We start from the raw sequence: 17,974 nt of genomic DNA, 5'->3' as shown, positions 1-17,974 counted from the left end.
AAGGAAGGATGAATATATAGTGGGAAGGATGAAAATAAGGAAGATGGATGGAAGGAAAGATCAAAGGAAATAGAGATACTGAAGAAATAGGGATGGAAAGTTGCAAAGAAAGAAGAGAAATATGAAAAGAAAGATGCATGGTAGGAAGAAGATAAAAGGATGGATGGATGAAATAATAAATGGGTAAATATAGGGGTAGATGGATGGATGAATCTCTGGGTGAATGGACGGATCTATGAATGGGTGTGGCCACTCAAGACATAGAGCCCTGGTTCCAGTCCATACAAATGGTTGAGCAGAATTGAGTTGTGTAGTCAATTAAGTGGGTCCATTTAGATCATGTTCTCCTTTTGGAAGAGATGAGTTACCTTAGGTTTCTTCCCTACTTTCTCCTACAGCGACTGATGGCACTGTGAAGCGTATCACAAAGATACCCAACGAAGCAGCCCATGGAGGCACCACCATCCATATTCCCCAGGCATCCACATCTGCTAGTCTTACAGGTAGGTTCAACATTTTATTTCCCAATAATCTGACTTATGCTTTTATTTCTTGCTTGAGACGGATGAAATGTTTCTTTTTTAAAAAATTAAAATTTTGTGTTTATTTCTTTTATTCATTTATTTTTGGCTGTGTTGGGTCCTTGTTACTGCACATGCTCTTCTCGAGTTGCAGAGAGCAGGGGATACTCTCTAGTTGTGGTTCTCGGGCTTCTCATCGCGGTGGCTTGTCTTATAACGCAGTACTGGCTTTAGGGCATGCAGGCTTCAGTAGTTGCGGCACGGAGGCTCAGTCCTTGTGGTTCCCAGGCTCTAGAGCACAGGCCCAAGAGGCTTAGTGGCACAAAGGCTTAGTTGCTTCGCAGCATGTGGGATCTTCCCAGATCAGGGATGGAAGTTGTGTCTGATGCACTGACAGGTGGACTCTTCACCACTGGGCCACGGGGGAAGCCCTGTTTCTTTGGACAAAGAACTATATGGAGGTGTCATGGGCTTCCCTGTCCCAGTTGGATCTTTGTCAAGTAGTTACCAGGTAGATGTTACTTTTCCTTCCCTCTTAACATGGCTGAGTGAGTTTAGTTCAAGGCTAAATGTGTCAGCTTCACATATTCACTTAATTCTAAAAATGCTTATTATTAATTTACTGTGTGTTAGAGACTGTGACATAAACTGAGGATACATAGATGAAAATACTTTGGCATTGCATCCATGGAGCTCTCTCAGTCCAGTAGAGGAAACAGCAAAGGAACAAAATAATGATGATTTAACTTTTTTCAACTTTTATTGGAGGATAATTGGTTCACAATGTTGTTAGCTTCATACAGCAAAAGTGAATGTTTCATGTATCATATACATATATCCACTTTTTTAAAAACTATTTATTTATCTGTGTCGGGTCTTAGTTGCAGCATGCAAACTCTTATCTGTGGCACATGGGATCTAGTTCCTGACTAAAGATCAAACCCAGGTCCTCTGCATTGGGAGCATGGAGTCTTAGCCATTGAACCACCAGGGAAGTCCCTATCCACTCTTTTTCAGATTCTTTTTCCATATAGGCCATTACATAGTATTGACTAGAGTGCCCTCTGCTATACAATAAGTCCTCATTAGGAGTTTTTTGGCTGTGCCATGTAGCATGTGAGATCTTAGTTCCCCAACCAGTGGTCAAACCTGCATCCCCAGCATTGGAAGTGCAGCATCTTAACCACAGCTACAGGGCCCAGTCAAAAAAAGAAAAAAAAACAGTGATCTAATTCTCACACCTTTTCTCTCTTCCTTTTTCTACTTTCACTCATTTTAGATTAGAGATTATTCCAATATGGTCCTGAGTTATTTATACTCTTTGGAATTTGGGCACCATAGCTGCCACCTGTGTCTATATTTAATAAAAAGAGCAATTAGATTTATTTGGCTTTCAGAGAGCTCTTTCATTTTATGTGCATGGTTCTTTGTTACAGAGAGTTTTACTTCATTATGTTTTTAAATTTTATTTCTGTTATTTTTCTGATTTCTACTTGGGGGGAGAAAAAACTTATGTTGGTTTCCATTTTCAAGTTTTCATTGTTCTCTTTTTATTTTCACACCCTTAACATTTATAATGAACTCAGAAACTGATTTTTAAAAATTCTGTTCCTATTTTAAATAAATACTTTCAAATAAACCCACAACAACAAAAAAAGAATTAATGGAGGAGGCGCAGCCCAAGGTGAGTCAGGCAAGGAACATGCATGCTAAGTTGACTCAGTCATGACCAACTCTGTGACCCAGTGGACTGAAGCCCACCAGGGTCATCTGTCCATGGGATTCTCCAGGCAAGAATACTGGAGTGGGTTGCCATGTACTCCTCCAGGGGATCTTCTGGACCCAGGAATCAAACCTGCATCTCTTACATCTCCTACATTGGCAGCCAGGTTCTTTACCACTAGCACCACTTGGGAAGCCCCAGGTAAGGTGAAGGCATTTTCCCATTCCAGAAGGATCTGAGCACATACCAAGCAGAGACATTTCTCTCCCTTTCTTGACGTGGAGACAAAATAAGCAATTGCCAACCCAGTAAATATTAATCATGTTGTCCCAACTTTGTGTCCATCCTACACTTCACAGGATTGTCAACAGGAGGGACAGAGAGGACAGAGACCACTGCCACAGCTCTGAAAACCACCACCACAGTGAGACTGACTACCAGAGTGTCTACTCCCACTTCAGGAATGCCGCCTGTCCTCGGGACATCAGATAAAAAGGCCAGCACAAGCACAATAGGAGTGATCGTCACAACCCCAGATAGTCCAAAGATGACAGCCTCTTTGACCACCAGATCTGGAGATGAGACCAGCACTGCAGTTCCCATGACAACCTCATCTATTTTCAGTAGAGGACCAGAGACTACACCCTCACTGGCCCCTAGTTCTGGGGCAGAAATCAGTGCAGCTGTTCCAACTCTGACTATTTCCTCGGATGAACCAGAGACCACAACTTCATGGGTCGCCCATCCTTCAGAGACCACTCCAACTGTTTCCAGGGCAATCTTGAATGTTTCTCATAATGAATCAGACAGCACACCCCCAACAACTACAAGTTCTGTGAAAGAAGTCAGTACAGCTGTTCCAAATCCTACTGTCTCCCCTAAGGTACTGGGGATGGTGACCTCACTGGTTGCTAGTCCTGGAACAGAGACCAGCTCAGCTGATCAAACTCTGGCTGTTTCCCCTAGTAAGCCAGAAACAACAGTCTCCTTGATTACCCATCCTGGGGCGCAGGCCAATTTAAGTGTTCCAACTCCAACTGTCGCCCCTGATGTATCAGGGGTGGAAATCTCACCAACCACCATTTCTGGGGCAGAGACTAGCACAGCTTTTCCAACTATAACTAATTTCCCACATGGACAAGAGACAACAGCCTCATGGATCACCAATCATGGGACAGAAGCCAGTCCCATTTTTTCAACTTTGACTGTCTCCCCTGACGAACAAGATACAACAGCCTCATGGCTCCATTCCACGGAGACCAGCACACCTGATTCCAAAACAACTCTGAATTTTTCCCCTAAAGAATCAGACAGCACATCTTCAGCAACCACCAGTCCAGGGGCAGAAGCCAGTTCAGCCACTCCAGTGATGACTGTCTCACCTAGCAAACCAGTGATGGTGACCTCACTGGTCATTAGTTCTGGGACAGACACCAGTACAACCCTTCCAACTTTGACTGGGTTCCTGCGTGAATCAGAGTCAACCATGTCCTTGGTCACCCAGCCTCCAGAGTCCTACCCAACTGTTCCCAAAACAATGCCTATTTCCCAGAATGGATCAGATACCATGCTCTCAGTGGTCACCAGTCTTGGGGCCAAAGTCAGTTCTGCTGTCCCAACTACAACTGTCTCACCTGGTGTATCAGGAATGGTGACCTCACTAGTTACCAGTTCCACAGCAGAGACTAGTTCAACTTCTCCAACTCTGACTGATTTCCTACATGAATCAAAGACCACAGCCTCATGGGTCACTCATTCTGAGACAAAAGTCAGTTCAACTGTTCCAACTATGACTGTTTTCTCTGAGAAGTCAGATACAGCAGTCTCTTTGGTTACCCACCCTGAAGAGACCAGCCCAACTGTTCCCAGGAAAATCTCCAATGTTTCCCATAGTGAATCAGACACCACATTCTCAGTGGCTACAAGTCCTGGGGAAGAATTCAGTTCAGCTGTCCCAGCTACAACTGTCTCACCTGCTGTATCAGGGATAGTGACCTCACAGGTTACCAGTTCTGTGGCACAGACCAGCACAACTTTTCCAACTGTGACTGGTTCTATGTACAAATCAGAGACAACAGCCTCAGGGGTCACCCATACTGAGACAGAAGCAAGTTCAGCAATTCCAACCATGACTAGTCCCCCTGGGAAGCCAGACAAAACAGTCTCACTGGTCATCCATCCTGAAGAGTCCAGCCAAAGTATTCCCAGGCCAACCCCCAGTGTTTCTCAGAGTGAATTTGACACAACACCTTCAATAGCCACTAGTCCTGGGGCAGAAGGCAGTTCAGCTGTCCCAGCTATGACTATCTCACCTGGTGTACCAGAGATGATGACCTCACTGATTACCAGTTCTGTTGCAGAGGCTAGTACAACTTTTCTAACTCTGACTGATTCCACACACAAACCAGAGACAACAGCCTCAGGGATCATCCATTCTGGGACTGAAACAAGTCCAGCGGTTCCAACTATGACTGTTTCGCCTGGGAAGCCAAATACAACAGTCTCAGCTGCCACCCATCCTGAAGAGACAAGTCCAACTTTACCCAGGACAACCCCCAATGTTTCCCATACTGAAACAAACACCACATTCTCAACAGCCACTAGCCCTGGGACAGAGTCTAGTTCAGCAGTCCCAGCTACAACTGTCTCACCTAGTGTATCCAAGTTGGTGACCCCTCTGGTTACTAGTTCTGGGGAAGAAATTAGTACCACTCTTCCAACACTGACTGCTTCTCCAGGTCAAATGGAAATCACAGCCTCATGGGTGACTCATCCTGAGCCAAAAGTCAGTCCAGCTATTTCAACTCCAACTGTTTCCACTAGTGTACCACATATAGTGAACCCACAAGCCACCAGTTCTGAGACAAATGCTAGTATGGCTATTCCAGCTCTGACACTTTCTCCTGTTGAGCCAAAGACCACAGCCTCATTGGTCACTCATCCTGGGGTGCAGGCCAGTTCAGCTACTTCAGTTGTCTTCTCTACTATGCCAGGGTTGGTGGCCTCACTTTTCACAAGTTCTGGGACAGAGACAAGTACAGCTTTTACAATTCCAACTGATTCTTCACATAAACCAGAGACAACAGCCTCATGGGTCATGCATTCCATGGAGACAAATACTCCTATTTCTAGAACAATTCCAAGTTTTCCTCATAGTAAATCAGACATCACACCCTCAATGGCTACAAGTTCTGAGGTAGAAGCCAGTTCAGCCATTTTAACTACAACTATCTCCCCTAGTGTACCAGATGTTATGACATCTCTGATCACTGGTTCTAGAGCAGGGATCAGTACAACTCTTAGAACTATGACTGATTCTACACACAAACCAGAGGCAACAGCCTTAGCAGTCACCCACTCTGGGACAAAAACAAATTCAGCTATTCTAACTATGTCTGTTTCCCCTGGGAAGCCAGATAAAACAGTCTCACTGGTCACCCATTCTGAAGAGACCAGCCATACTGTTCCAAGGACAACCTCCAGTGTTTCCCAGGGTGAATCGGACACCACACCGTCAATGACTACCAGTCCTGACGCAGAAGTCAGTTCAGCTGTCCCAGCTAAGACTGTCTCACCCAGTATACCAGGAATGGTGACCTCACTGGTTACCAGTTCTGAGGCAGAGACCAGTACCGCTTTTCCAACTTTGACTGATTCCTTATATGAATCGAAGACCACAACCTCATGGGTCACCCATTCTGAGACAAAAGCCAGTTCAGCTGTTCCACCTTTTCCAACCCTGACTTATTCTTCTCACAAACTAGAGATAACAGCCTCAGAGGTCACCCATTCTGGGAAAGAAACAAGTTCAGCTATTCCAACTATGACTGTTTCTGCTGGGAAGCCAGATACAACAGTCTCACTTGTCACCCATCCTGAAGAGACCAGTCCAACTGTTCCCAGAACAACCTCCAAAGTTTCCCAGAGTGAATCAGACACCACACCTTCAACAGCCACCAGTCCTGGGACAGAAACCAGTTCAGCTGTCCCAGTTACAACTGTCTCACCTGGTGTATCAGGGCTGGTGACTTCCCTGGTTACCAATTCCATGACAGAGATCAGTACAACTTTTCCAACTCAGACTAATTCCACACTGAAACCAGAGACTACAGCCTCAGGGGTCACCCAGACTGAAACAAGTTCAGCTTTTCCAATTCTGATTGTTTCTGCTGGAAAGTCAAATACAACAGTCTCACTTGTCACCCATCCTGAAGAGACCAGTCCAACTGTTCCCAGGACAACCTTCAGCGTTTCCCATAGTGAATCAAACATAACACCCTCAGCAAACACTAGTCCTGAGGCAGAAACCAGTTCAACTGTCCCAGCTACAACTGTCTCACTTGGGGTTCCAGAATTGGTGACCTCACTGGTTACCAGTTCCATGGCAGAGACCAGTATAGTTTTTCCAACTGTGACTGATTCCATGAACAAACCAGAGACTATAGCCTCAGGGGTCACCCACACAGAAACAAGTTCAGCTGTTCCAACTATGGCTGTTTCCCACGGGACACCAGATACAACAGTCTCACTGGTTACTCATCCTGAAGAGACCAGCCCAACTGTTCCCAGGATAACCTCCAGTGTTCCCCAGAGTGAATCAGACACCGTACTCTCATCAGCCACCAGTCTTAGGGCAGAAACCAGTTCAGCTGTCCCAGCTACAACTGTCTCACCTGGTGTGCCAGGGATGGTGACTTCACTGGTTACCAGTTCTGGGATAGAGACCAGTACAGCTTTTCCAGCTCTGACTGGTTCCCTACATGAACCAAAGACCACAACCTCATGGGTCACCCATTCTGAGACAAAAGCCAGTTCAACTGTTCAAACTATGACTGTTTCCGCTGGGAAGCCAGATACAACAGTCTCACTGGTCACCCATCCTGAAGAGACCAGTCCAACTCTTCCCAGGACAACCTCCAAAGTTTCCCAGAGTGAATCAGACACCACAACTTCAACAGCCACCAGTCCTGGGACAGAAACCAGTTCAGCTGTCCCAGTTACAACTGTCTCACCTGGTGTATCAGGGCTGGTGACTTCTCTGGTCACCAATTCCATGACAGAGATCAGTACAACTTTTCCAACTCAGACTAATTCCACACTGAAACCAGAGACTACAGCCTCAGGGGTCACCCAGACTGAAACAAGTTCAGCTGTTCCAATTCTGATTGTTTCTCCTGAAAAGCCAAATACCACAGTCTCACTTGTCACCCATCTTGAAGAAACCAGTCCAACTGTTCCCAGGACAACCCCCAGTGTTTCCCATAGTGAATCTGACACCACACCCTCAACGGCCACCAGACCTAGGACAGAAACCAGTTCAGCTGTTCCAGCTACAACTGTCTCCCCTAGTTTACCAGATACAGTGAACTCTGAGACAGACACCACTATGGCTGTTCTACCTCTGACTCTTTCTCCTGGTAAACCAGCAACCACAGACTTATTAGTCACCTCTTCCAGTGAAGAGACAAGCACAAATTCTCCTGCTTCAACTGTTTTTCCTCCTTTATCAGAAACCACAGCCTCACCATCCATCTGGCCTGAGTTGAAGACTAGTACAGCTCTTCCATCTCAGACTGTTTCTCTCAGTCCACCAAAAACATTCTCTCTCTTCACCATACCTGTGACCACGACAGCCAGAGTTGATTTAAATCCAACTGTTTCACTTGGTGTTCCCACAGAAACAGCCGTGGTCTCCACTGAGGAGACAGAAATCAGCACAACTGTTGCAATGTCAGCTATTTCCCATGGTTTACCAGAGACCACAGGTTTACTGGCCACCAGTCCTGAAGCCAAGGCCAGTACAAGCCTCCCTGCTCTGACTCTTTCCCCTGGTGGTCTTGGGCCTTCCAGGACCCCTGCAAACAACCATTTATACTGTAACTTCTGGGAACACAGAAACCTCACCACCTGCAACCTCAGTTGAACTCTCAGAATTTCCCAAAACTGTGACAGGGGGCACTGTGACCTTGAGACCATCAGAGACCACAATGCGACCTAAAACCAGTCATGTGGAAGGATTAAGTACAACCACTATCCTGAAAACCACCACTGTTGAGACCACTCATTTAGCTGCCACAGGTTCAGGCCCCACTGTGGCCGAGACCACAACCACCTTCAACACACTGGCTGGAAGTCCTTTTGCCCATGTGACCACACCTGCAACATCCACCTTGGCCTCTGTGACTGTGACTTCAGAAACAAGTAAGAATGTTTTTATTGTGATAAAATATAATATATATGTATATATATGAAATAATTGGAATATTATTACCCACTCCAGCATTCTTGCCTGGAAAATCCCACAGGCAGAGGAGCCTGGCAGACTATTGTCCATAGAGTTACAAAGAGTTGGACACGACTAAGCAACTCGGCATATATGAAATAGTATATACATTTACCAGTCATATGTAAATGGGTAACTCAGCAGCATGAATTACATTGGCACTGTTGTGCAAACATCTCCACTACCTGTTTTCAAATTTTTTTTATCACCCTGAACAGGGTCTGTGAATTCATTAGGCAAAAATTCCCCCTTTCCCACTCCTTCCAGCCCATGGTAACACCTAATCTATTCACAGTCTATATGAATTTGCCTATTATAGGTATTTCATATAAGAGGGATCATACAACATATGTTTCCTTCTGTGTCTGGCTTATTTTGTTTAGCATGATATCTTCAAGGTTCATCCACGTTGTAGTGTTTATCACAACTTCATTCCTGTTTGTTGTTGCTGTTTAATCACTAAGTCGTGTCAGATTCTTTTGAGACCCCATGGACTGTAGCACTCCAGGCTCCTCTGTCCATGGGATTTTCCAGGCAAGAATATTGGAGTGGGCTGCCATTTCCTTCTCCAGGAATCTCCTTGACCCAAGGATCGAACTCGCATCTTCTGCACTGGCAGGCAGATTCTTTACCACTGAGCCACCAGATGAATAATATTCCATTTGTATGGATGGACCACATTTTATCCGGTCATCTGTTGGACACTCAAGCCGTGTCCATCTTTTGGCTATGATGAATAATGCTGTTATGAACTTGGGTGTGCACCAATCTGTCTGAGTCCCTCTTGGGTATACACCTAGAATAGAAATTGCTAAGTCATCCGGTGAATTAGCTTGCTAGGGCTGCCTTCACAAAGTACAACAAACTGAGTGGCTTAAGCAACAGAAATGTATTGTCTCACAGGTCTGGAGGCTGGAGGGGGAACCTGGGTGAATGCACAGAATATGAACTGTGAAATTAACCCATCTTGGGTGGGGAGGGAGCTAGGATATTTATCCACCAACTCCCAAGAATCATTGCTACAGGGATGCTCCCTGGGCCTAAGTCCCCTAAGACAAAGAGATGCAGGTGCTGGTACGTGCTGAAATGGTAAGAGCAAAGGGGAAGTGGGAATAAGGTGATCAATTCTGCATCTCAAGAACCTACATGTTGTTGTTGTTGCTTTTGCAGTCACTAGGTCATGTCTGACTTTTCACAATGCCATGGACTATAGCCCACCAGTCTCCTCTGTCCATGAGATTTCCCAGGCAAAAATACCGGAGTGGGTTGCCATATCCTCCTCCAGGGAATCTTCCCAACCCAGGGATTGAACCTGTGTCTCCTGCATTGGCAGGCAGGTTCTTTACCACTGAGCCACCAGGGATGCCCTTAGAATCCACGTAATCCCAAGCAAACTGGGATGGTTGGTCAGCTGATACGGGAGGATCTTGGACAAGGACTGCTGCATGAGGTGTCTCAGGTGGGACAGCCTCTGCCAGACCCCCACTTGGGCAATGGAGTTGAGGTGTGTCCTCAGAGCCTTAGCTTCCGCCCTCAACCCAGGCTTGACTCAGGACTGGCCTCATTTTACTATCCTTGCCATTGCAGCTGCAATTCCTTTCTTGATGCCCTTTACTGTCAACTTCACCATCACCAACCTGCACTACACAGAAGACCTGGGAAACTCGGACTCTAAGATATTCAAAGCCACTGAGACAGACCTGCAGCTGCTGGTGAGAGACCCGCACCAATGCCCACCTTGCCTCGACCTCCCAACGAACACCCTGCTGTCTGTTCCCTCTCACTCATCTCCCTCTCATTCTCTCCAGCTCAGGCCTTTGTTCAGAAACAGCAGCATTGGTTCCCGGTACGCCGGCTGTAGACTGACCTTGCTCAGGTGAGACGTCTTCCAAAACCACTTCCCAGGGAACTAAGATCCCACGTGCTATGTGGTATGGCCAAAAGATTAAAAAAGAAGAATGAGTGAATAATAACCATATTTCTCCTACCTCACCCCCTGCCAAAAGAAAAGCATAATGAGGAAGGGGGTCATTGTTTCTATTTTTCCACAATATTACTATCTGGCTTTAGTGGAAGACACAGCAGAATATATGCTTCTGCATTCCATATTTTACAATATTTCACCTTGTGGCCTCTGGAGAAAAAAAATCATTGTATACTCTTGAAAGAGTAAAAGTGAAAATAATATCTTATCATTACTATGAAAATAGTTTTTACTCGGTGGATGCCCTGCAAGGTTGAGGAACTCTAGGGGTGTCTGGGCTGCACTTTGCGAACTATGTACTATGCTATAGGGACATGTGATGGGAATACTTTGAAGAGCTTGGATAACAGCAAGCAGAATTCCCAGACAAGAGAGGAATGGCATCTTTCTTCCTTCCTGAAAAAGCCGCTGCTTTGGGTGAATCACCGTAGGGTCAGCTTAAATTCAAGACAAAGATATTTTTTCCTTGATTTATTTATTTAAAATATGCTTTCATGGAACTAGTTATTTTTATATATAACATTTTAAAATTGGAGTATAATTGCTTTTGCAGTAGGAAATGGCAACCCACTCCAGTTTTCTTGCCTAGAAAAGTAGACAAGGAGTGTACTAGGGGCTGGTAGGTGAAACAATGAGCTTGAATCAATTAATAAAAAGAATGAGGATAATATTGAAGTGAAGTGAAGTGAAATCGCTCAGTCATGTCCGACTCTTTGCGACCCCATGGACTGTAGCCTACCAGGATCCTCAGTCCATGGGATTTTCCAGGCAAGAGTACTGGAGTGGGTTGCCATTTCCTTATTACTAAGCCATAAAAAGGAACAAAATTGGGTCATTTGCAGACATGTGGATGGACTTTGAGAGCATCATACAGAGTGAATAATTCAGAAAAAGAAAAACAAATATCATAAATTAACACATAATTGGAATCTAGAAAAATGCTATAGATGATTTTATTTGCAGAACAGAAATAGAGACATGGGTGTAAAGAACAAATCAATGGATATCAAGACAGAAGGTGGGATGGAAGGAATTGGAAGATTCTGAGTGACATATACACACTACTGATTTGCTATGTATAAAATAGACAACTCATGGGAACATACTGTATAGCACAGGGAACTCTACTTAATGCACTCTGGGACCTAAATGAGAAGGAAGTCCAAAGGGGAGGGTGCATATGTAAATATATGGCTAATTCGCTTTTCTCTACGGTAGAAACTAACAAACATTGTAAAGCAGCTATACTCCAATAAAAATTAATTTTAAAAAATTAAGACTTAATAAAAAGAATGGTGACAAAAGAAAGAAACCGAGCTGAGGAGTGGCCCTGCAGAGAACTGCACTTAAGAGCTAGAGGGATCTGGAGCCCCACATAAGACAGAAAAAGATGTGTTTGAAAAAGCAGATGAAACCCAAGGAAGAGTGCTGACCTAGGGACTTCCCTGGTGGTCCAGTGGCTAAGACTCCACACTCCCAATGCAGGGGGGCTGGGTTCCATCCCTGGTCAGGGAACTAGAGCCCACACATGTTGCAGTGAAGACTTGGCACAGCCAAAACAATAAAATAAAACAAATAAATATTTTCAAAAAAAAACAGGGAAATGATCCTTAAAGGGTAAAAATGAACTTATCTACAAAATGAAAATAGAGTTACAGTTGTAGAGAACAAACTTATGGTTTCCAGCAGGTAAGGTGCAGGGAGGGATAAATTGGGAGACTGGGACTGATATATACACACTACTCTATACAAAACAAGGGCTTCCCTGGTGGCTCAGATGGTTAAGAATCTGCCTGCAATGCAGAAGACCCGGGTTCAGTCCCTGAGTGGGGAAGATCTCCTGGAGAAGGAAATGGCAACCCACTCCAGTACTCTTGCCTGGAAAATCCCATGGATGGAGAAGCCTGGTAGGCTACAGTTCATGGGGTCGCAAAGAATCAGACACGACTGAGCAACTTCACTTCATTATACAGAACAGAGAACTCATTTATATAGATAACTAAGGACCTACTCTATGCCAAGGGAACTCTACTCAGTACTCTGTTATGGCCTAGGTCTATATGGGAAATGAATCTTAAGAAGAGTGGGTACATGTCTAACTAATTCACTTTGTTGTACAGCAAAAACTAACAATACTGTAAATCAACTATCCTCCAATAAGAATTAAAAAAAAAAAAAAAACCAAGGAGTGCAATTGAAGGGGAAGCGTTGTCAAGAGCATCCAACCTTTAAGTGTCCTTCATGTTCCTGTTCTGTGTCCCTTCTTCCCCAGGGCTGATAAGGATGAAACCAGCACCAGGATGGATGCAGTCTGCACCTACCGCTCAGATCCCACAGGCTTCAGGCTGGACACGGAACGTCTGTATTGGGAGCTAAGCCAGCAGACCCAGGGTGTCACTCGGCTGGACCACTACACCCTGGACAGGAACAGTCTCTATGTCAATGGTGAGTAGCTCTGCGCTAGCTGGGGTCTCCTCCTGCTCCCCAGATGGGGTCTCCTTGCAGTGTGATTGCTCTGTACCCACTTTCATAGTTCTGGAACAACCTAGAATTTCCATAGGGACTCAGTTCTCTCCCCTCAGAACAAGTTAAAAGGAACTTTTCAGGTCTGGAAATAAAGGTTCCCTCCAAAGTCTTCTTCATTCCAATGACCTTTCACAGAAGCCCAAATGAACACGCAGACATCTAGGAAGAAAGCAAGCCCATGGAGGTCACTGGGGTTAACTCTTCCCCAAGAAACAATGGGTTTGAAATGCAGTGACTAATCCTCATGTCTTTATTTTCCCAATAACAGCTTGTGGTCCTTTACTCACTCTCCAAGGGCCTGCTGGAACACCACCCCACCCAAGAAACAAACAACAAAACTGTTAGTAGTGTTTTTAGCAACAAATTCCTTTGCAATAATGCTCTTAGCAACAATACCTACAATAACACCTGTACTGAAGGCTAGTATTTATTGAGGGACCCATGTTCTAGAGCGTATTATACCTTGGTAATCCTGCCCAACATGGAGTTTTATGTATATTTGGAATTTTATGTATATTTTGCAGTTTTATGTATATTTTTGGAGTTTTATGTATATTTTACAGAGGAACAAACAAGGCTCAGGAAGAGAAATCCATTTTTCCAAGACCAGACGAACTAATACAAGTGGTAGCATTGGGACTCAAACCTAAACTGACTCTAAAATCTAAGCCCACCTAATTACTAGGCTACACTGAAGACTAACCCAGCTAAATACCAAGCTCAAATATTAGGATGGAATAGCATATTAAAGGACTTCTAGGGACTTCCCTGCTGATCCAGTGGCTAAGACTCTCAATGCAGGGGACCCAGGTTCGCTCCCTGGTCAGGGAACTAGATCCCACAAGCTGCAATTAAGAGTTCACATGCCACAGGTAAAGACACATGTGACACAACTAAGCCCCAACACATCCAAATAAATAAGTAAATAGAAACAAACATTCAAAAAATAAAGGACTTCTAATATGACAATTTAAACTAATTAATTAATTACGTCCTCACTATATCACCGTGGACAATTTCTTTCTTCTCGGATTAAAATCTGCTTTGTATTTCAGTAGTCCTCAAGAATTACCTAAAAGCAGTAGTTAACTACTATGGATTTTGGTGAATTATAGGTTCTTGCTTCAGTTAAGCCCTGGTCCTGCCTTTTACTTACTCTGCGGCCCTGGGCAAGTCATGACCTCTCTAGACTTTTGTCCATTTTTTAGAATGAAGTTCTTTTTTAAAGTCACCTAAGATTAGTGTGAGGGTCAAATGAGATAAAACCTGAATAACTCAAGTTAACGGGGCACCATGTGGCCCAGTCTCAGAGAGGAGTTTTATTTCAATAAACCCATTAGAACCATCAAGTACAAAATAAGTATAAGTTTCAGTTACATTTCTTTGTTGTTATTGTTTATTCTCTAAGTCATTTCCAACTCATTTGCAACTCCATGGACTGTAGCCCACCAGGTTCCTCTGTCCATGGAATTTCCCAGGCAAGAATATTGGAGTGGATTGCCATTTCCTTCTACAGGGGATCTTTCCTACCCAGGGATCAAACCCATGTCTCCTGCATAGGTCAGTTCAGTTCAGTCACTCAGTCGTGTCCGACTCTTTGTGACCCCATGAACTGCAGCACGCCAGACCTCCCTGTCCATCACCAACTCCCAGAGTCCACCCAAACCCATGTCCATTGAGTCGGTGATGCCATCCAACTATCTCATCCTCTGTCGTCCCCTTCTCCTCCTGCCCTCAATCTTTCCCAGCATCAGGGTCTTTTCAAATGAGTCAGCTCTTTGCATCAAGTGGCCAAAGTATTGGAGTTTCAGCTTCAACATCAGTCCTTCCAATGAACACCCAGGACTGATCTCCTTTAGGATGGACTGGTCGGATCTCCTTGTGGTAGACAGGTTCTTAACCACTGAGTCACCAAAGAGGATCCTAGCCATGATCCAGAACCATACTTATTCAAATCCTCTTTCCCCCATTTTCTCTTATTCTCCAACTTTATACTCTCTGGCTGAACTCCAAGTCTCTCTCTCCCTTCCTCTCTCTCACTATCTCAATCCCAGCATCACAGAAGTCCAAGAACTATGCTGTCAAAGCTCAAGCTTTGTCTTTGGAGAGTTGGGGAGTGGGAGAAACTCAAAGAGCAAGGACAAGATTATATATCATGGATGAAGAAACACAAATAAGGCTGAAAACACTCACAGGAAATTGTTGTCCTTATTATTCATTTGATAAAGCCCAAGTGGCTTAGATGGTAAAGAAGATGCCTGCCATGTGGGAGACCTGGGTTCAGTCCCTCGGTCAGGAAGACCCCCTGGAAATGGAATGGCAACCCACACCATTGAGACAGTGACAGAAAGGGAGAGAAAGAGAGACTTGGGAGTCAGCCACAGAGTATAAAGTAGGAGAATAAGAGAAAATCGGGGAAAGAGGATTTGAATAAGTATGGTTCTGGATCATGGATAGGGTCCTCTTTGGTGGTTCAGTGATAAAGAACCCATCTACCTATGCAGGAGACATGGGTTCAATCCCTGAGTTGGGAAGATCTCCTGGAGAAGGGAATGGCAACCCATTCCAGTTTTCTTGCCTAAAAAATTCCATGGACAGGTCCATGGGGTTGCAAAGAGTTGGACATGACTGAGAAACTAACACATTTACTTGGTGAGGTTGATAATATTCCAGGCAGCTGGTAAATTCCCAGCAATACTAAGAGTGATTTGATCATTGTTTTCTTTGAGGTTAGTGGTTATGAGGATGAAATTAATCAGAAGAACCAGAGTAAGAGGCAGTTCACTCACAAAGAGTAACCATCAGGACCTCCCCAGTGGTCAAGTGATTAAGACTCTGCCCTCCCAATGCAGGGGGGCACAGGTTCGATCTCTAGTCAGGGACCTAAGATCCCACATGCTGCACTATGTGGCCAAAAAATAAAAACAAAGAAGAACCATCATTATTTATTGGTGAATCTCAAAGAAAATACTCAGGAAGGTCTGTGAGTTTGTGTTTCTAGTTCTACCCTTCACTCCTTTCTTAATGTTCTCCCATCATCTTATGCTTTCTTTCTGCCTCTCCTTTCAGGTTACAACCATCGGGACTGGATCCCTACCACCAGCAGTGAGTAATGAGGGCTCAAATGTTTCCATGACCCTGGTACCCTTCCACCCTAAGTGTGATCCCTGGGAGGAAGGCATGACCCATTCCCCAAATCCTCAGCCCCACAATAGCTTCAGACCAGCAAAAGTCTCAGGTTAAACCAAGGAACAGATGCAAGTTTCCATCAACCACTGTAGCCTCTCATAGCTTTATAAAAGGCCCCAACAATTTTATTCTTTCAGCTCCAGTAACCTCCACCTTCTCTCCAGGACCTCCAGCATCTCCAACTTCCATCCCCAGCTCTACAGGTAGGAATCTAACCTTTGGATCTCATGAAACTTCAACTTCAACTTCCATTCTGATGGATTCTTGCATGGTCTGGACCCTGACGCCCACAGAGCCTCAGCCCATCCTACTGTCTACCCTGCTGCCTAGTCCAGCCTCATTTCTGTTCCTGCAGGGCCCAAATAGCCGTCCATCCTTACTCTTCTTGGAACTGACTGTTCTAGGAACAGTTCTAGAACTGTTCCTAGAACTGAGTTCTAGGAACTCAGCTGTGCTTGGTTCTCGCTTGTTCTCCAGATCTCATCTCAGCATGTTCTTGCTCAGACACCACCTCCTAGAAAATAGCTTTTCCCTAGCTGATCTCTATTCTATTTCTATGAATAGTTCCATCGTGGAAATTACTGCTATTCTGTTACCGGGAATGTGGAGCAAAGGGAACCCTTGTACAGTGTTAGTGGGAATGTAAATTGATGTAGCCACTGAGAAAACAGTATGGAGGTTTCTCAAAAAACTAAAAGTAGAACCACTCTATGATCCAGTAGTTTAACTCTTGGATATATATAGCCAAAGAAAACAAAAACACTGATTCGAAAAGACACCGCACCCCCAAGGTTCAGAACAGCACTATTTATAATTGTCAAGTTATGAAGGCAACCTGAGTGTCCATCAACAGATGAATGAATAAAGATCTGACAACACACACACGTGCGCGCGCGCGCGCGCCATGGAATACTACACCATCTTAAAAAAGAATGAAATTTTGTCATTTGTTAGCAACCTGGATGGACTTGAAGGGCATTATGCTTAGTAAAATAAATCAGACAGAGAAAGACAAGTACTGTATGATATCACTTATATGTGGAATCTAAAAAAATACAACAAGCTAGTTAATATAACAAAAAAGAAGCTGACTCACAGGTATAGAGAACAAAGTAGTGGTTATCAGTGGGAGTTGGGGAAGAGCGATACAGAGGTGGGGAGGGGGAGATACAAACTATTGGGTGTAAGACAGATTCAAGGATGTATTGTACAACACAGGGAATGTAGCCAATATTTTGTAATAGCTGTAAATGGAAATAGTTGCAAATTTAAAACTGTATAAATTTTTTTAAATCATTCAAAAAAATTTTAATAAATGTAGACTTGTCAATGAAATATATAAGATGCACTTTTTTTCAATTTTTATTAGGATATGTTGCATTAGTTTCAGGTGTATAGCAAAGTTCTACATATATCTATATCCACTCTTTTTTTAGATTCTTTTCCGATATAGACCATGTAAGGACCCATATAGGTCATTACAGAGTGTTGAGTTCCCTGTGATATACAGCAGGTCCTTATTAGTGATCTATTTTATATATAGCACTGTATATATGTCAATTTCAATCTCCCAGTTTATTCCTCCCTCCCTCCTTCCCCCTCTGGTAACCATAAGTTAGGGTTAATCGAATATATAAAATGCACATTTTAAAAAGTTCCTGCTCAGTCCAGATTGGATGCATGAGACAAGTGCTCAGGGCTGGTGCACTGGGAAGACCCAGAGGGATGGGATGGGGAGGGAGGCGGGA

At 44.2% G+C, this 17,974-nt stretch overlaps 1 protein-coding gene across 1 annotated transcript in view; it reads left to right on the top strand.

The window, feature by feature from the left end:
* Positions 1 to 17,974, top strand: part of LOC110144094 (mucin-16-like) — a 52,980-nt gene that overhangs the window by 21,672 nt on the left and 13,334 nt on the right. The window contains 8 exon segments of the mRNA XM_020903944.2: positions 399 to 503; positions 2,604 to 8,104; positions 8,106 to 8,445; positions 10,115 to 10,239; positions 10,336 to 10,403; positions 12,784 to 12,956; positions 16,107 to 16,142; positions 16,364 to 16,429. Of these exon segments, the coding sequence (XP_020759603.2) occupies positions 399 to 503; positions 2,604 to 8,104; positions 8,106 to 8,445; positions 10,115 to 10,239; positions 10,336 to 10,403; positions 12,784 to 12,956; positions 16,107 to 16,142; positions 16,364 to 16,429 (6,414 nt within the window).

This window comes from Odocoileus virginianus, chromosome 3 (assembly GCF_023699985.2).
Source record: "Odocoileus virginianus isolate 20LAN1187 ecotype Illinois chromosome 3, Ovbor_1.2, whole genome shotgun sequence".
NCBI lineage: Eukaryota > Metazoa > Chordata > Mammalia > Artiodactyla > Cervidae > Odocoileus > Odocoileus virginianus.
The sequence above is the reverse complement of the archived record's forward strand: the minus strand, read 5'-3'. Positions and strand labels throughout refer to the sequence as shown.